Genomic DNA, 19,907 nt, shown 5'->3' with positions numbered 1-19,907 from the left:
TAAACAGGACCATCATTAAAGAAGAAATCAGCATATGGAGATAACAGCAGTGAGGAGGGTCCACCACCTGCAAGGATGACCTTCCAGGGCAGAGAAACCCCGCCCAGGGACCCGCTTGCACCCCAGCACAAGCCAAGGCACAGCAAACCCACTACTGCGAAGACTACAAATCCCAGCATGCCTGGCATCCAGTGAGTGACAGCACGCAACGCATGCCGGGACACGTAGTCCAGTTCTAGCTCAGGAAAAGGCCAGAACATCACGTGACGTCAGGAGTGCTCAGGAAAGGAGTCAGAACCGGTCCAGGCTCGAGTTAACCCTTCCAGAGAGCCGACCGTGGTTTCTTTGGTGACCCAGGTTTCAGGTCCCACCCCACAATCCAGCGGACCTATGGTGTGCGTTGAGTAGCCTCTCGCGTGATCCTTCACGGTTAAAGGGGAAGTACCAGAGGACAAGAACAGGCAGACTTTAGCTCTCCAGGTGCCCGCTTGGAAGATTAGTGGTGCGCAGAACGCTATCCTAGACAGGAGCTGAGACGTCGCTTCCCCTGCAGCGCCGGTGAGGACGTGGCAAGGGTCTCGACTAGCGGCTTCCCCTTCCTCCGCCCGTCGGGCAAGAGGCGCAAAGACTGCTGGGAACGCGCATGCGCCCACCGCGGCGGGGAGTACACCTACAACGTCTGCGGGTGCGGGGGGTGTCGGGTGTCCGCGGAGGCGCTTTGCGGCCGGTCGTGCGGGTCGGGTGCGGGCGCGCGGGCGGGCGCCCGGGCAGAGGCGCGCGCAGGTGATTGACTGGCCAGCTGGCTGAGGGAGCGCCTGGTCCTCATCGCTGGCAGGTGGCGGAGCCCATTTGGGCGGTGGTGGAGGCGGCTGCGGCAGCCTGGGCGGCCGGGCTCTGGAGGCACTCCTCGGGCCAAGGCCATGGCCCCGCGGCTGCAGCTGGAGAAGGCGGCCTGGCGCTGGGCGGAGACGGTGCGGCCCGAGGAGGTGTCGCAGGAGCACATCGAGACCGCCTACCGCATCTGGCTGGAGCCCTGCATCCGCGGCGTGTGCAGGTGAGGCCCGCACACCGGGCCTCGCGCCCCCCTCGCGTCGGACCTTGGAAAACCAGGCCCGGGGCTGGGGGAAGGAAGACGGCGGCCCTTTCCGTGCATCTAGCGGGCGCGGAGAGAACAAGGTGGAGGTTTCCTCCTTTCCGCCTTTTGGGCGACCTGGAAGAAAGGCAGCCTTTCCGGGCTCTGCACGGAGGTGATGCTGCTGAAAGCCCTTCAGAAAAGGTTTTGGGTTTTTATTAGAAGATGGCGGTGGAGATGGTTGAAGGCAGGAACTAAGACCTTAGCAAACGTTGGTGGTTGGTATATCCTGGCCACTGCTCGGTTTTTTGGTTTGTAAAATGGGAACTTCTGCGAAGTGAGCTTCATCACTGTATATCTCGTATTGGTGTTGACGCTGAAGGCGTGATCATATTTTTGGGTAGGGCGGCTTTAGGAAAACGTACGGTTAGTCTGCGTCATCGGTACCCTTCATCCCCAGTTGACCTTCCCCTCTCTCGGTAATCTAGTATTTTTTAGCCTTTTTGGGGGGGTGGGGGGTCGCTCTGGCTGAACACCACTCTACCGAGTACAAAGTTAGAGCTGTGTAAGTGCTGTCCTTCACTTCTACTTAGCCCGTGAACCTTGTCTTTCCTTTTAGATCGAATCCTTAGCTGTTTTTCCACCTTTTAACGCGGGAACTATAGTTTGTGTCCGGAATGTTGTTGAATTGACTTGGCCAAGCCGGGCATGCTCAGTAGCCTTTCATCAAGCATTTAGTAAAGACTTTCTGGAGTTTTTACATTCCACGGTGGGATCCGGAAGGAATGGAAGTCAAGGTCTCAGATTTGGAGCTTTAGGTCTAGTATGGGAAGTGAAACAAGTTAGAGAGCTTCCATAAAGCAGACGAATAATTCCAAGCTCTGAGAGTCTGGCTCATGAGGAAAGCAACAGTCAGTACTGGAATGACGTGGCCGTGTATAATAGATAAGCTTCAGTCAGTTTCTCCACATATTAGGTTCCAGAGCAACCAAAAAATGTAAACTCTTTCATTGTAATAGTTATGATTTTAATGGAAGTAAAGGAGTAGAAATTAGCTGAGATCACTATAAGGGGAATGTCACGGATGTGAGTTTTAAGCTGCAATTGCAAGGTTTATATCCAAGCAGTTTTTTTCATAAATAGCTTTGAGATATAATGCACACATCATATGATTCACCCATTTAAAATGTACAACCCAGTATTTTTTATTTGTATAGTCACAGGGTTGTTCAGCCCTCAGCACAATCCGACCCCCCTAAAAGAAGCTCTGTACCCGTTAGCTTGGCACTCAATCCTCCCTGTAAACCCCACTCCCCGCCCCCCCAGTTCGAAGTAACTACTGATATACTTTCTGCCTCTAAATTTGCCTATTCATATGGCCATTTCATGTAAATGGAATCATACAGTATGTGGACTTTTATGACTGGCTTCTTTGACACCATAATGTTTTCAAGGATCATCCATGTTGTAGTATTTGTCAGTATTTCATTTCATTAAAAATCGTTTTGTAAAAGTCATGTAAAACGCACAACGAAATTTACCATTTTTTAAAAAAAATATTTATTTTTGGCTGCGTTGGGTCTTCGTTGCTACTCACAGGCTTTCTCTAGTTGTGGCGAGCAGGGGCTGCACATTGCGGTGGCTTCTCGTTGCGGAGCACGGGCTCAAGGCACGCGGGCTTCAGTAGTGTGGTGTGTGGGCTCAGTAGTTGTGGCTCGTGGGCTCTAGAGCGCAGGCTCGGTAGTTGTGGCGCACGGGCTTAGTTGCTCTGTGGCATGTGGGATCTTCCCGGACCAGGGCTCGAACCCGTGTCCCCTGCATTGGCAGGAGGATTCTTAACCCCTGTGCCACCAGGGAAGTCCCACTGTTTTTAAAGTACACAATTACACGGCATTAAGTACCTTTACGATATTGTACAAACATCACCATTGTTTAGTTCTGGAACTTCTTCCATCATCCTAAAGGGAAACTCCATATCCATTAAACTCCAGTCATTTCCCATTTCCCCCTCCCCCACCCCGTGGCAACCACTAATCTTTTTGTCTGTAGATTTCTTTATTCTGGATATTTTATATACGTGGAATCATACAATACGTGGCCTTTTTTTGGTCTGGCGTTCACTTAGCATAATATTTTCAAGGGTCATACATGTTATAGTATGTATCAGTATTTTATTCCTTTTTATGGTTGAATAATATTCCATTGTTGGATATACCACATTTTATCTATTCATCAGTTGATGGATTTAAATTCCCCCCCCAACTTTATTGAGGAATAATTGACAAATATAACTATATATTTAAAGTGTACAGCATGGTAATTTGATGGACCTTGTGGAATGATTACCAAGATCAGGGCAATTAACACATCCATCATCTCACAGCATAGTTAAGTTGATGGATATTTTGGTTATTTCCGCTTTCTGGCTGTTGTGAATAGTGTTGCTGTGAACATTTGTGTACAAGTTTTTGTTTGAACACCTATTTTCAGTTCTTTGGGATATATACCTAGGAGTGGAATTGCTGGGTCATAGGATCACTATGTTTAACATTTTGAGGAACTGAAATTGTTTTCCAGAGTGGCTGCACTATTTTACATACTCACAGACAATATATGAAGATTCCATTTTCTTCTCATCCTTACACTGTTTTTGTCTTATAGCCATCCTAGTGGGTGTGAAGTGCTATCTCATTGTGGTTTTGCTTTGCATTTTCCTGATGACTAATAAGGTTGAGCATCTTTTCATGTGCTTATTGGCCATTTGTAGATCTTTGGAGAGAGGTCTTTTCACATTCTTTGCCCATTTTAAAATTGGATTGTCTTTATTACTGAGTTCTAAGAGTTCTTTATATATTCTGGATATAAGTCCCATGCATTTGCAAATATTTTCTCATTCTGTGGGTTCTCTTTTCCCTTTTTTTAAAAAATGCTTTTCTTATTTATTTTTTGACTGCGTTGGGTCTTCATTGCTGCAGGGGCTTTCTTTTTCTTTCTTTTTTTTTTTTTGCTTTACGAGGGCCTCTCACTGCTGTGGCCTCTCCCACCGGCTCCGGACGCGCAGGCTCAGCGGCCATGGCTCACGGGCCCAACAGCTCCGCGGCATGTGGGATCCTCCCGGACCGGGGCACGAACCCATGTCCCCTGCATTGGCAGGCGGACTCCCAACCACTGCGCCACCAGGGAAGCCTGAGGGGCTTTCTTTAGTTGCTGAGAGCAGGGGCTGCTCTTCGTTGCAGTGTTTCTCATTGTGGTGGTTTCTCGTTGCAGAGCACGGGCACTAGGCACGCGGGCTTCGGTAGTTGTGACACACAGACTCAGTAGTTGTGGCGCACAGGCATAGTTGCTCCGCGGCACGTGGAGTCTTCCTGCACCAGGGCTTGAACCTGTGTCCCCTGCATTGCCAGGCAGATTCTTAACCACTGCACCACCAGGCCGTGTCCCCTGCATTGGCGGGCAGATTCTTAACCACTACGCCACCAGGGAAGTCCGGTTTTGCCTTCTTTGAACCGGCACATAGCACAAAGAGCCTGGGAATGTTGAGTCAGTCACCAAAGTTTTGGAAAGGGGTTAAAGTTAGGCAGTGACCTGCTGTAGCGCCCCTCCCCCCTCCCCCGTCAAAGGATGGGGAGCCTTCTGAATTCCTTATTTGTTGACGTCTGGTTAGAGACCCGTTTGTGATTATGAAATAAAATGGTAGAGGGACAAGAATGTTCTTAATTCGAGGGGACTAGTTTGGAAGGGAGTTCCTGAACTCAGTTAATGGACCTAACCTAACCAACTGTCATTCTGATAGAGTGGTGACATTTGGAGTTACAGAAACAAGTTGAAGTTTTTGAGGAAAATTCAGACAGTAAATGGTTATTATTGGAAACATTTCAGTAATCATTGGTTAACCTATTCTCTCCCCCTCCCTCCCTCTCTTTCCTTCTCCCTTTCTCTCTCTCTCTGTGTGTGCACACACAAATCACTTTTTAGAAATCTGGTGCTGCATTAGGCAAAGCCTTAGTGGAGTCAGGGGTCTTCCCTGGAAGCAGGAGAGTTGGCTTACTATCCTTCATTGATTTCTACTTGGGCTGTGTGAAATGATGTCCTAAGAGCCAAGAAACTAAAAGGTGTTGAGGGAGAAAAACAAAGCAATAACTCTTTAAATGACCACGCAGAGGGAGTAATATCTCCACCCTCCTCTCCCATTCAAATAATAAAATTTCTTTGTACTGCATAGCATCTATGAAATCATTGACTAAATTTCTGTCCATTGTGCTGGAAAACATACTCCTAAATGACAGATCCTTGGAGATCTGTCAAAACAGAGCTAAAACTACCACTCTTACCTATGGTCAGTGTAGAAGGAACTTTGCACCCCTAGATACTTAGCCTACTGTTTTTTTTCCCCCCACTTTGCAGTTTTTGATTTGTGAAAAATTGTTTCCTTTCTGTACAGTTTTGGATATCATTGCAGATGTCTCCTTTTCCTTCTTGCCCACACCATCTCATCAGCTCCCAAGTCCTATTTCATTGCATTGATATGCTGGAATTCAGCTTTCTTCTATTGCTTGCATTGCCACTAAATTGGTTTAGACTAGGAAAATTGTTATGTCTCAGGCTTTGTTCAGCCTCGGTCCATCATTTACATTGCTGCGAAAGCGTTTGTTGGCCTAAAATCACAGCGAATAACGTCACAGCTGCTTAACATGTCATACCAAACATTTGGGGAACCTGCCCCCTGCCTACTGCTGTAGCCACTTGGTGTTCTTATATCCATGGCCCTAGAAAAAAAAAATGTACCTGTTAGAATTCTTCATTTTGTTTCATTGCCACAGTGTCAAACATATTCTGTGGACACGTGCCCAGAAGTATTGAAACAAAATATTGGTGCCATTTAACATTTTGAGACATTTTCTCAAGTTTTTCCCAAAGCGTTGTGTTTAACAATGAATGGACAGCGACTCTCACTTTACCGTGATTCATGATCAAAACTTTTTTCTTTTGGCCGCACTGCGCGGCCTGTGGAACTTCCCCGACCAGGGATCAAACCTGTGCCCACTACAGCAGAAGCACAGAGTCTTAACCACTGGACCACCACGGAAGTCCATCACCAAAATTTTTTTGCTGATTTCATAAGTGAAAACATCTTTCATGGCTGTTTTAAACTCACATTTCTCTGGAGCTGAATGTTTTCCCCTGTGTTTGTTAACTGGTCTTATAAGAAAGCTTAGAGGAAGAGGGGCAAAGCTGTTTTTAAGAATTCGGAGATCAGGGAGTTCCGTGGAAGTCTGATGGTTAGGACTTTTCACTGCCGTGGCCCTGGGTTCAGTCCCTGGTTGGGGAACTGAGATTCTGCAAACAGCGTGGCGCGGCCAAACAAAAAAAAAAAATTAGGAGATCTGTTAGAGCCTGAAATGGATTGTTGGCTCTTGGAGGTAAGTTAATAACAGAAAAAGCTTTATTTCGTTAGTCCATATTTGTTAGGGTTCCTAGATACAGGTGACAGAAACTTTAACATAGTGTAAGGGAAGTGCCTCAGTTAACAAATCTAGGGAGGTGTTTGTTTTAATTCAGGAAAGATGTGGACAAATAAATCATGGCTAGGGCAGGGAAACACTTGAGCCCAGGAGAGAGTCATGAACCTCTTACAGCTGTTTCTCATGCAAATCAGCATGTTTCCTTCTTAATGTTAGGACAGCTAAGCTGTCAGAAGGGTCTGCTACTGAAGAGGGATTGTTATTTTGGGGTTGTTTGTTTTGTCTTTCTCTCAGTTCCTATTTTAAATATCTTGTGAGGCTGGTTTTGGGTGCTAGATGGGAGCTGCATCTCAGCAGCCCTTGCTAGAACCACAAGAATGGAGGAACAGTTTGTTCTCAAAGAAAAATAAACAAGGCAGGGGGAGCTGAAGAAACTAGGCATGTACAGTAATAGTCAACTGCCACACAAAACAGAAACCTAGTCATAAGCCGACTGATGCATAAGTAAATGAGATACGAGTAGTGGGAGAGAGCCAGGGGAGAACCAGGATGGTGCTCTTCATGCTTTGTTTTTGTTTGTGATTCAGTTCTCCCTCTCTGATTCCCCTGTAGGCAGAAGGAAGGGTTTCTGGGAAGAAGACCAGTGGGGGGTGGGTAGAGGGTACCCACTAAGGTTGTAGGAACTTACTATTTCAGAGAAGGTGAATGGCATCACTCTACCTAGATTAAATCGGGGCTACTTGTGACCTTGAAAAAGTTACTTGCTTTTTAAGTCAGCATTAGCAAATTCAGATGCTTTCTAGGGCCAAGTAAGTTGTATAAATTTGAGTCAACAGGCTAGGGTATTTACACATCAAACATGTAAACATGTGTCCCTGTCTCACCTGTCTCAGCCTCCTTGATCTGTCTCTTACACTGATGGAAACAGGTATGCAGAAGTATTTTTCTACTATAAGAAAATTGGTACAAACAGGATGATAGCTGATACTTGACACCTGTAGCCTACTCCTAATGGGGATAAAAAGGAGCTTGGGGCTTTGGAGACTGGGAGAGGTTTTCTTCTACAGGGGGATTTCATCTAGCCTTCTGTACATGTCATTCTGCTGCACTGCTTAGGTTGGCTTGGAAGTAATGGCTTATAATATAAATTTTTATTTATTTACTTATTTATTTATCTTTGGGTCTTCGTTGCTGCACACGGGCTTCCTCTAGTTGCTGTGAGTGGGCGTTACGCTTCATTGCGGTGCGCAGGCTTCTCATTGCAGTGGCTTCTCGTTGCACAGCACAGGCTTTAGGCGCGCGAGCTTCAGTAGTTGTGGCTCGCGGGCTCTAGAGCACAGGCTCAGTAGCTACAGCGCACGGGCTTAGTTGCTCCGCAGCATGTGAGATTTTCCCGGACCAGGGCTCGAACCCGTGTCCCCTGCATTGGCAGGCAGATTGTTAACCACTGCGCCACTAGGGAGTCCCAATAGAAATGTTTTTATGATTTATGCTTCTTAAGTAGATTCTCCACTGCTCCAAACAAGAAAATAAATAAACAAACAAAAAAATCCTCCACAACATTGAGCCCATGTACCAAAAGAAGGCTTGGCCTCAATTTGGAAAGCTTTAGTTGGTTAGCCTAAGCTACTTTTAATGCAGTGGCTCACCACTGACTTTGGTTCTCACCTGGAGTGTGTCCTTAGGCACCCGGAAGCCATAGGTTCTCTGGGGAGGAGGGTGGCGGCTGGTGCTTTAACACAGGTTCATCTCATCTACACGGTGATGGCATTTTAGCTGATGGAACCTTATTCAGTAACACCTCACCATCAGTTAATTTAAGAAAAGCAAAAACAAAAAAACAATGCCAGCGTTCTAGGGCTAAATAATACAAGTCGCTCCCAGCTTCTCACATCTGTTTTTGGAAGTCTTTTTAAAGTTAAAGAAACCTATTGCGTGACATTTTTACTTCATAGCTGTGTATTTTATTTGCTCATTGAGGCCAACTTTGGACCAAGTGTACAAGATTTATTGTGTGTGTGGGAGGGGAGGAGCGTGGACAAGGAGAGCCTCCTTTTGTTCATTTTCTCTATTTTGCTGTTAGGAACAGGAGACTAAAATCAGAATGGTTCTAATGGAACCGTAGTTGAGAGAATGATCTGTGCTTTTGACCCACAGGAGAGTGCCTGTCTTCCCAGCCAAAACCTGTGAAGGACTTACCCCTCCCTTGTTTACGAGGAGAAAACAAACTTGGTATACCTTTGAAAAGCATATTGGAAAGAGCAAGTACATACTTACTTAGTTTTAGAGATAACATTTTCACTCTAGTTATTGATGCTAACTTTTCCTGTTCTAAAGACCTTGCAGGGCTTCCCTGGTGGCGCAGTGGTTGAGAGTCCGCCTGCCGATGCAGGGGACACGGGTTTGTGCCCCGGTCCGGGAGGATCCCACATGCTGTGGAGCGGCTGGGCCCGTGAGCCATGGCCGCTGAGCCTGCGCGTCGGAGCCTGTGCTCCACAACGGGAGAGGCCACAACAGTGAGAGGCCCGTGTACCGCAAAAATAATAATAATAATAATAATAAAAAATAATAATAAAAGAATCTTCCTTATTTATTTATTTTTTAAAAGAATCTGCCTGGTAAGTCCTTGCCCCTATTCCAAGGAAAGATTTTAGGTTGCTTTCCCCTGTCTCTGAATCAGGTTTTTTTGTTTGTTTCTTTATATCTTCTCTTGGTAGAAGAGAAAAATTACTTTTGTGTAAAAGGAGAGATTGCTTTTACTCATTGTAATTTCCTTGTAGTAGTCCTTTACCATTAGAGGTGAGTTATAGGCACAAAAAATAACTCCTATTAGATCCTCCCCCCTCCCCCCACAGTGGATCAGTTGTACTTTTATTTCCTTAGTAAGTTACTTTCCAACCTGGCTTTGACATAATCCTGAAAAAACTGCTCTTAAGTTGGCCAAACTTGTTTTCATTTTTATTTTTTAAAGCCAAGAAGACAGTGTGTTTAAGTGGAATATTAAGAACAATTATTTACTGATTTCCCGATTATGTAGTACTTTCCAGAGTTCTAAATCTGAAAGATACAAAATGTGATGGGGGAACATAGAAGCCCTTTATTCTTAGTTTTGCAGCCAGCAGGTAGAGGTAAACCTCCTCAAAGATGGTTGTTCCCAGGTTATAGTGCGTCTTGTTATCTAAACAAACAAACAAACAGGTCTGTCATACCCCAAACACACACACTTTTTTTTGGCCACACCACCTGGCATGTGGGATGGGATCTTAGTTCCCTGACCAGGGATCAAACCCGGGCCCCCTGCATTGGGAGCATGGGGTCTTAGCCACTGGACCACCAGGGAAGTCCTCTTCACACCCTTTTCTTTATTTTTAAATTTTTTTTTTTTTTTTTTTTTTTTTACGGTGTGCGGGCCTCTCACTGTTGTGGCCTATCCCGTTGCGGAGCACAGGCTCCGGACGCGCAGGCTCAGCGGCCATGGCTCACGGGCCCAGCCGCTCCGCGGCATGTGGGATCTTCCCAGACCGGGGCACGAACCGTGTTTCCTTGCATTGGCAGGTGGACTCTCAACCACTGTGCCACCAGGGAAGCCCTAAAGATTTAATTTTACTTATTTTTGGCTGCATTGGGTCTTCTTTGCCGTGCGCGGGATTTCTCTAGTTGCAGCGAGCAGGGGCTACTCTTCGTTGCGGTGCATGGGCTTCTCATCTTGGTGGCTTCTCTTGTTGCGGAGCACGGGCTCTAGGCACGTGGGCTTCAGTAGTTGTGGCTTGTGGGCTCAGTAGTTGTGGCTCGCGGGCTGTAGAGTGCAAGGCTTCGTTGCTCCGTGGCATGTGGGATCTTCCCTGACCAGGGCTCGAACCCGTGTCCGCTGCCTTGGCAGGTGGATTCTTAACCACTGCACCACCAGGGAAGTCCCCCCCACACCCATTTTTAAACACTGCTTTGTTCCTTGCTTTTTTCAACTAATGATATTGTTACATATCACAACATAATAAAGTTTCTCCTTATCTTTTTTTCCTAATTACAGTAATTTCCATTGCTTGGCTGTATTATTTAGCAGATTCCTATTGATGGGCATTTATAGTGTTTCCAATCTTTTACTGCTGTCAATAAAGCTTTAGTGGGTAACCTGAAATATTCAGAACATACTGACTTAATAAAGTCCTTCACAGCAAAAGAAAATCTAGGCTCGTATGTTACAGTCAGTTGTGTATCTTAAGTCTCCTTTAATCTGGATAATTACTCAGTCTTTCTTTGTATTTCATCATATGGAGGGTTTTTTTTTAACGTCTTTATTGGAGTATGATTGCTTTACAACGGTGTGTTAGTTTCTGCTTTATAACAAAGTGAATCAGTTATACATATACATATATCCCCATCTCTATATGGAGGTTTTTTAAAAGTATAGGACACTTACTTTGCAGAAAGCTTCTCAACTTGGATTTGTCTGGTGTTGGCTTATAATTGGGTTTAGGTTATTCACTTTGGTAGGAAAACCACAGAAGTGATGTTGTGCTCTTAGTGCACCACACCAGGAGGGGCATACAGTTAATTAGACCCATTACTGGCTACTTAAACTTTGATCCTTTGGTTAGGTGGTATCTGCCAGGTTTCTCCACTGAAAGCTATATTTCCTTTTGTAATTAATAAACAACTTGTGCTGAGATAACTTTGAGACTATGTAAATACTCCGTTACTCCTCAAACCTTCCTACACTGGCATCCATTGACAATCCTGCATGATTTCGTTATTAATCTGATGGATGCCAGCCAAACGGTGAATTTCTAATTCTGTCCTTTCTTCCACATTGATAGTTGGCTTTCTTCTTTAAGGAGGAGATTTCTCATCCATCCATCCATCCATCCACCCACCTTACTAATGGATTCCTACATTATTGAGCGGGTTGTAATCCAATCATTATTTTGTTGCTCCGATTGTTCCAATTTGGGTACAACCTCTTCCTTTTAACATGTCCCCCTCATTCTTTGAGTACATCCTTATTTTGGGGGCACAGCAGTATGTCCATGTTTATCTTGCCCAGGCTTCAAATTGGCCATCTCTCCCAGGAGCTCTGGGTTCTTCGCGTGGGGAATATTTAGAAATCAAGATCTGCTTGCTCGGTGTGTTCGTGTTACTGCTCTTAGGCCCTCGGCTGACAAAAAACTGTCTCGTTTAGGCTGCCCATTAAATCTAAATTTCAGATAGACAACAAATACTTTAAAAAATATAAATATGTCATTGATCTGAAATTCAAATAACTTCTGTCCTGTATTTTATCTGGCAACACTAATCTACCTGTCTGTATATATTAAGACCCTGTGGATTTTGACTTAACACCTGTTATTCCTAATCAATACTGCAGGGTTGGTTTTATTCTTCTTCCCTTATTTGTAACTTTCCTCTCCAAAACTTGATTCCCTTCATCCCCAGTATACATGTACTTATTTGTTAAATTGCAGAATGTACAGAAAGTTTCAGAATTGTTAACCCATGTATCTTTGAAAAGGAAGCTATTAAATCAGTTTGTTGTTTGTTCCTTATGTCTTTATCCTGACACTAATAAACTTGCTAATGACCAAGTTCAAGTTACTTGGGTCAGTGCCCCACCCTCTTCCTTTCAGTGTATGTAACTCAATTGAAATATGTTATTGTTTGTGTTGAATTTAGGGTTCCCTCCATCCTTACTGATTTGTGTGTAACATTCACATGGCCCCCAAATTCAACAGTGTATGGAACGGTATATTCAGGAAAATGTCCAACGCTTCTTTTTTTAAAAAAATCTTAATCCTACTCATGTTCTACAGGTAACCAGTTTCACTAGTCTCTGATTTATCCTTTTGGTGTTTTTCTTTTTTTTTATACTGTTATTTTTTCATTGAAGTATTGTTGATTTACAATGTTGTATTAATTACTGTACAGCAAAATGATTCAGTTATACACACGCATATATACATTTGTGTTTTCCTTTTTGCTCAAATGAGCAGATACATGTGTATTTTATTTCCCCATCTTTCTTAACATAAAAAATGCCATGCTATAGATAACTCTCTTGTACTTTGCTTTTTGCTCATTAATATATCTTAGAAATTACATCAGTTCACAGAGATCATCATGTGTTTTTCCTGTCACAGTTGTGTGGTTCTCCACTGTGTGGATGTACCATATTCCCTATGTTTGGTCATTTGGGTTGTTTCCAGTATTTTGCAGTCACAAACAATGCTGTAATGACTAACCTAGTGTATGTGTTTTTGCACTGTTGGAGGTCCATCTTCAGGATGAATTCTTAGAAGTGGAATGGATAGGTCAAAAGCAGGTGTGTATGTAGATTTGTTAGCAACTGGCAAAATTCCCTCCTGTAAGAGTCCTACCAGTTGGCATTCTCATCAGCAGTAGATGAGTTCTGTTTCCCCACAGCCTCACAAACTGGGTGTGATATTATGCTTTCTCAGTTTTGCTAATCTAATAGATGAGAAATAGAATTTTAAAAATGGTATCATTATAGTTTTAATTTGCATATTTCTTTACCATGGAACTATGGTATTTTTTAATCATACAATATTTTTTCATAGACGAAACTGCAAAGGAAATCCGAATTGCTTGGTTGGGATTGGTGAGCACATTTGGTTAGGAGAAATAGATGAAAATAGTTTTCATAACATTGATGACCCCAACTGTGAGAGGAGAAAAAAGGTAAGCCATCATTTTTTAAGCGATTTCTATATGGCATTCTTGTGTGTTTTATTTTGTGCCTATGATCAGAAACCATTACTGATTTCAGGTAACCTAAGCAGCTTTAAGATCAGTAGTGGAATTTAAGACTCTAAAGCACTTGAATTGGAACAGTTCTTGATGGTATGCTTTAAAACAGGTAGCTATGTAATCCAGTAAGCCTTTAAATAATAGTTTTAGTTCAGTGCTGATTCTGCGTTTGCTTTAATGTAGCATGTTTTATGTTGAGCTCTTTTTAAGTCTCTTTAAAGGAGGTGGTAAATCCAGGGCACAAGCTCTCAATGATATTACTTTGCTTTCTTGGGCTTGTATTTTTACATATTATACATACAACAGAAGTTTTACCTTTTTTTTTTTTTTTTAACGGTAATACACATTAATACTTTCTAACGATAAAGCCTGGCCTTTACAATATAGTCACCTGTATAGGTATTTTCTCTCTTAAAAAGAACGATTCTTTGTAAGTTCAGGAATTCTCAGCCTTATCTTTAGAAAAAATTGCAACTAACTCCCTCCATCCCCCCATCTCCCAGATCTATAGGATAAAAAGGAACTTTTCTGGAAGTTTCACTTTGTCATTCTGCTGAATGCTGGGCTCTTAGGAATATAGCAAACGAAAAACCTATGTACATATGTTTAAAATTGATGTTTCCTAGAGCCAACTGTTCTCTTAAGCTTAGATTTAAGTGGCTGGAGAAGGCTAGAGATGCTGTCCTAAGTCTTTCCCCACTCCCATAGTCAACCCAAATGGGGCTTTCATGATAATTATGCCCTAACCTTTCCTGAGAGAGGCTCACAGGGTTTAGTGGTTGAGGCAGTTTAACACATTTTTAATCAAATTAAAAAAAAATACTTCTCAGGCTTCCCTGGTGGCGCAGTGGTTGGGAGTCCGCCTGCCAATGCGGGGAACGCAGGTTCATGCCCCGGTCCGGGAGGATCCCGTGTGCCACGGAGCGGCTGGGCCCGTGGGCCATGGCCGCTGAGCCTGCGCGTCCAGAGCCTGTGCTCCGCGATGGGAGAGGCCACAGCAGTGAGAGGCCCGCGTAATGCAAAAAAAAATAATAATAATACTTCTCATAATTTTTTTATTTAAGGGGAAACTGGTTTTATAATTGTAAATTCTGTGTCTTTGTAGAACTCATTTGTGGGGCTCACTAACCTTGGAGCTACTTGTTATGTCAACACATTTCTTCAAGTGTGGTTTCTTAACCTGGAGCTTCGGCAGGCGCTCTACTTATGTCCAAGCACCTGTAGTGACTACATGATGGGAGATGGTATCCAAGAAGAGAAAGGTGAGTGGGGATGGGTATGGGGAGGGCTTACTGCTGAGCTTTTTGCTAGCTAGACCACTTTGAACCAACCATATAGAGGAAACTTCAACTACAGTTTCCCTCTGTAAGACACTGTGATTGCAGTCCATTAAATTCTAGTGATTGAGAGAAATTAGTAAAGCAGACAATGTTACTCTTTTGCCTAGTTTGAGAGACTTAATAAATACTTCAGTGTACGCACAGCCTTTTGTCTTGATTCCCAAATAGGCTGATTTACAAAATACCCTCTAAAATTAAGATTAAATTAACCAACCTTGGCAAAGCAAGCTACTAATATGCGACTACACTCATTGCAAATTTAGAAATCAGTTTCAAACTGTTCTAGTGGAATTATTTAGTTTTTTTATGCATAATATGTGGATTATTATTCCTAATTGATATTTCTATTTAGAGATTATTCTCTTTGAGATGGAACTTCCATGGAATGACCAGGTTTTTCTTCTCAAAGCTGGGGGATAGAGGGAAGTGAGTATAAGATTACACAGGTCTAGGAGCTCCAGGTTGGGAACCTTTGACTCTTGTTCTCATTTGTAAATCCTGTGCTGTCTTTTATGTGATCTGACTTGGGCACATAGCTCATCATGTCTTTGGCTCTGAGAGAGAAAAGATAGGGTTCCTAAGTCCCACGTCTTCCTTCTTGCTGCTCTTTAGACAATTGTAATACTTTTGGTCCTTGTTAACAGTTCAAAACAGTGCTTAAAAATTCTTACGTTTGTTTCCCCAAAGCTTTATTCCTATAGTTCTGAATATTTAAATCTAGATTAATAGTATAGAAGATATTGATATTTAAAGAATTAGTGTATGTAAAGGATGAGTAATGGAAAATGGATCATTTTCAGTTTTAGCATTGTTTTTGCTGAAGTATAAATTTACCAATGAGAAGATAGCTAAATAACAAGTGGAAACTAAATGTCTATTTTGTAAAATGATGTACCATGGCCACCTTTGGGTATTGTGGTTTTAATATGTATCTTCAAGAGATGTGGTTTTTTTTTGTTTTTTTAATTTCTAAACACTTAGATCTTACTATTTCACCAAAGCCCTTAACCTTGTTCTCGGATAAGAGTGTGCATTTCTGGTGCTATTAGCAGACACAGTGCAGTGTAGTGAGAAGGGTTTGTGTTGGAAATGATGGGACTTGAGTTCTAGTCCCAGCTCCACTACTCCTTTATTTTACAGGTAGGAAAACCAGCAGAGGATAAGTTATTTAAGATCTCATGTAGTATCTAATCTGTAAATAAGAAAGTTGGAGTAGCTACAAACTTACTTGAAGGGCTTTTAACATCCTGTAAAGCCCCTGCACCCCAGGAAGTAAGATTTTTATCTTTATTTTACAAAATGAACTATTGACTTCCTTTTCACAATTGGTGAGTCGCAATTGGTAGTTAAGAGGTAAACCATTCAGACCAGTCAGGAGACAAACTACACAGTGATTTGAACTGACAAAAAATTATTAATAGGAAATTAGAGTAATAGGGGAATTGGTTAGTAAGAATTGAAAAGGACTTGAAAAAACACAGATATAGCAGATAGGGGAGCAGCCACTACCCCAAGGGCTGAAAAAGAATACAAAAGGAGGAGTCCCACACCCCCACTGACCAGGCCTGAGATCCAGACCTCATTGGAGAAAGCACTGCCTTCCTGAGCTCACTGGATGGCCAAGAAGGTGCTGAGATGCCTCAGTGGGTTTCCTAGCTGGAAACTGTCCTCAGGGAGGTACTGGGCCTTGGAATCTCTTGCAGAGAGTGTCCAGGAGGTCATTCACAGGGTGGTCATTCAGGAGGAAATGCCTCACAAGAGGCATCCCACTGAAGCTACCAGAGGAGGTGCCGGGAGAAGCTGCTGGCCACTGCTGGCTGAGGGAGCCCACAGAGCCTGGTGAGACACGGAGTGGAACCCTGGAGCGCCCTCTACTGACAAGACTCAACGTTACACTAGCTGGCAAAGGAGGAATCTTTGCAGAGCTCATCTCTGTTAGCACAGAGCAAGCAAAGAAGGGTGGATTTGGAGCTGAGAGGCAGTTAGTTAATCGATAACTGGCACAGAAGAGAATACACAAATCTTTTAGGGCTCTTGAGATTCATGCTTCCTATTTTCATACCTTCTCCGAACTCACTAGAACTTGAAACTAAATTTTAAGATCTTTAACAGTAAGTTGTTATATTGTTCATTCAAGTTTGAATCAGTGTGCTTGAGATTGCTGTCATTTGCTCTGTTTGTGGCAAGTTCACGTTAATGAGATTATATTAAAGTATTTGGCCATTTAATGCAAATAGTAAATATAGTGTATGGTTTTTATTACTGGAATGGATGTTTCGGTGTGATTTGACACTCGAGAAGCCATAGTCATGATTGCTATTGTTGTAACATATGTATAGCCTCTTGCCTTTAGGGGATGCATATAGACAGTCATGGCTGCCTCATGACTTCCAAAAGATGTGATTACTGATTTCTTTTAAAGTTTTAAAACTATAATAAAACATTATTATAGTTTGGATATAAGGGTGTTTAATTATAATTATGTTCTCATGTGAAGAGGAGTACATTTTTTAAAAAGTAGCAGTTTTTAAAAGAACAAACATTTCTTTAATAGATTATGAGCCTCAAACAATTTGTGAGCATCTCCAGTACTTATTTGCCTTGTTGCAAAACAGTAATAGGCGATACATTGATCCATCGGGATTTGTTAAAGCTTTGGGCTTGGACACAGGGCAGCAGCAGGTAAGAACCTTTTATTTTTTTAAATATAGAAAGCATTCCTTACAATCTTTATAGAAAGAAATGAAGAAATTTTTAAAAATTAATTTTTTTCTATTTTATTTACTGTTCAGTATATTATACATTTTCCTTGATCTCATTTCTGAAAATCCATATGTGGGCACAAACTGATTCAGCATAGCTCTAGTCCTTGTTCCAAAATGCTAAGTTCAAAGTACAAAAGTACAAAATGCTAAGTTCAAAGTTTCTGGATTATTTTACTTATTACTATTTGTAACAGAAATTGAAAAGCAAGGTATGATTTTTTTTTTTTCTTTTTATTAACCCAAACCTGTATTGTAGGATGCCCAAGAATTTTCAAAGCTCTTTATGTCTCTTTTGGAAGATACTTTGTCTAAACAAAAGAATCCCGATGTGAGGAACATTGTGCAACAGCAGTTCTGTGGGGAATATGCTTATGTAACTGTGTAAGTGTGTTTCCACTTTTTCATCATGCATTTTATTCTAAGGCGGTTGCTTCTGTGTCTTCTAGTTCAGTTCCAGGTTATGGATTTAGTGGCCTATCATGGGACCTGAAGTATTTATAGTAATACGTTTCCATGGGAACATGTAAACAACTGACTAGATAATTGCAGTTGAACGCATCCAGGTGTTGGGAACTGTGGTTGAGCTCTTGCTGTTTACTTCATGGCTGTGGTCTGGGCTGAAAGCATGAGATTGGAGCCTGCTGGAGTACTAAAAGTAAAACAACTCTTAAACTTTTTCCTAAGCATAAAGTGCATGGCCTCATCAATCACTTTGTTTTCATTTTTTTGAATATACATAGTGTAGATAATTTCAATGACAGAATTAAGGTAATAAATGCTTCTTTGTGTATTTCCAGGATGTAGTACAGTAGAATGTTATTGCTTTTCCCACTCTGATCTTAATTTTATCACTCTGCTTTATTACAGGTGCAATCAGTGTGGCAGAGAATCTAAGCTTTTATCAAAGTTTTATGAACTGGAGTTAAATATCCAAGGCCACAAACAGTTAACAGATTGTATCTCAGAATTTTTGAAGGTATTCAGATTTTGGCGTATATGTTGTTTCTGTTCATTAACACTATTCTGAATGTCTTTGATTTTATGAATAAATTCATCATTTCAACTTTTTCTACATACGAGTGTCTCTGTTTATGTAATGATGTAGAAGAGACTTTGTAAATTATAAAATATTAAAGTAGGCTGCATTTAAAATAATTTTGGGGGCTTCCCTGGTGGTGCAGTGGTTGAGAGTCCGCCTGCCGATGCAGGGGACATGGGTTCATGCCCCAGTCCGGGAAGATCCCAAATGCCACGGAGCAGCTGGGCCCGTGAGCGATGGCCGCTGGGCCTGCGCGTCCGGAGCCTGTGGTCCGCAACGGGAGAGGCCACAGCAGTGAGAGGCCCGTGTACCGCAAAAAATAATAATAATAATAATAATTTTTGACTGTTTCAGTTTATTTTATATGTAGAGTTATGTATGTGCAAAAACTTGTGTGATTGGGGTGTAACAGAGTAAGAAAATGTAAGTGATGTTACCATAAGGTTAATTTACTTTTTCATTTAATGAGAACTAGACAGTGTTGAATGCAAATTTTTTTTACATCAAATACGGCCATTCTTCAGCCTCTCCACTCCATATCTCTGTGTGTGTGTGTGTGTGTGTGTGTGTGTGTTTATTTTGGCCACACCAGGCGGCATGCGGGATCTTAGTTCCCCAACCAGGGATTGAACCCGTGCACCATGCATTGGGAGCACGGATCCTTAACCACTGGACAGCCAGGGAAGTCCCTCTTTGTATATTTAGATTTACGCAGAGACAGGGAAATGGTTCCCCTTTGTTTGGAGTGGAAAAGTTGCTAAGAGGCAGCCTTTGTTATCATGTAGGAACAGACACATAGCATGGTATTGATAGGTGAGCTTATTATATAGCTTCCTTTCTTAAAATAATTTTGTACTTTTCCTCCTCCTTTAGCACAACCATTAGAATGCTTGAAGTTCTCATTTATTGGGTTCATTCAGCTAAATATTGAGTGCTTACATGTTCAGGCAGTGTTTCAGCTGTTGGGAATAACCATATGGAACAAAACAGACATTTTTGCCTTTAAGAAGCTTATAGTGATAATGGTATGGGGACCAGTGACGGACAATAAAATAAATGGAAGTAAAACATCTAGTGTGTCAACTGTAATAAGGGCTATGGAGAAAACTAAAGCAGGGAAGGGGCATGGAGAATGTGGAGTGTGATTGAAGGTGGAGAAGTGAGTCATCCAAGAATTGGGGAGAAGAGTGTCTGGGGCAGATGAAATAGCAAGTGTAGAGCATGAGACAAGAATGTGCCTGGGGTTTGAGGAATAGCAGGGAGGTCAGTGTGGTTGAAACATAGGGAGGATGATAGAAGATGACATTGTGGAGGTAACTAAGGACCATATCAGACAGGGCCTGGTAGACCTTTGTTGGAAATCTGACTCTGAGTGAGATGAGATACCATGTAGGGCTGTATGCATAGGAGTGATGTAATCTGTTTCAACAGGATAACTCTGGTTGCTGTCTTGAGAATAGGCTGATGGTG

At 42.5% G+C, this 19,907-nt stretch overlaps 1 protein-coding gene across 7 annotated transcripts in view; it reads left to right on the top strand.

Annotated features, from left to right (window-relative positions):
- Positions 1-266: 266 nt before the first annotated feature.
- USP48 (ubiquitin specific peptidase 48) overlaps positions 267-19,907 on the top strand; it is a 67,420-nt gene continuing 47,779 nt past the window's right edge. For 3 of the 7 annotated variants that reach the window (XM_067723133.1, XM_067723127.1, XM_067723099.1), the window contains exons 1-7: positions 669-1,054; positions 8,692-8,799; positions 13,104-13,224; positions 14,399-14,555; positions 17,188-17,315; positions 17,655-17,779; positions 18,266-18,374. In XM_067723133.1, the coding sequence (XP_067579234.1) occupies positions 921-1,054; positions 8,692-8,799; positions 13,104-13,224; positions 14,399-14,555; positions 17,188-17,315; positions 17,655-17,779; positions 18,266-18,374 (882 nt within the window). In that variant the 5' untranslated portion in view covers positions 669-920. Of the gene's footprint in view, positions 559-668; positions 1,055-8,691; positions 8,800-13,103; positions 13,225-14,398; positions 14,556-17,187; positions 17,316-17,654; positions 17,780-18,265; positions 18,375-19,907 lie in introns of those variants that run through there. The other 4 variants (XM_067723118.1, XM_067723109.1, XM_067723134.1 and 1 more) reach the window with 3 other exon arrangements.

This window comes from Pseudorca crassidens, chromosome 2, assembly GCF_039906515.1.
Source record: "Pseudorca crassidens isolate mPseCra1 chromosome 2, mPseCra1.hap1, whole genome shotgun sequence".
Lineage (NCBI taxonomy): Eukaryota > Metazoa > Chordata > Mammalia > Artiodactyla > Delphinidae > Pseudorca > Pseudorca crassidens.
This window is presented reverse-complemented; position numbering and strand designations above follow the sequence as displayed.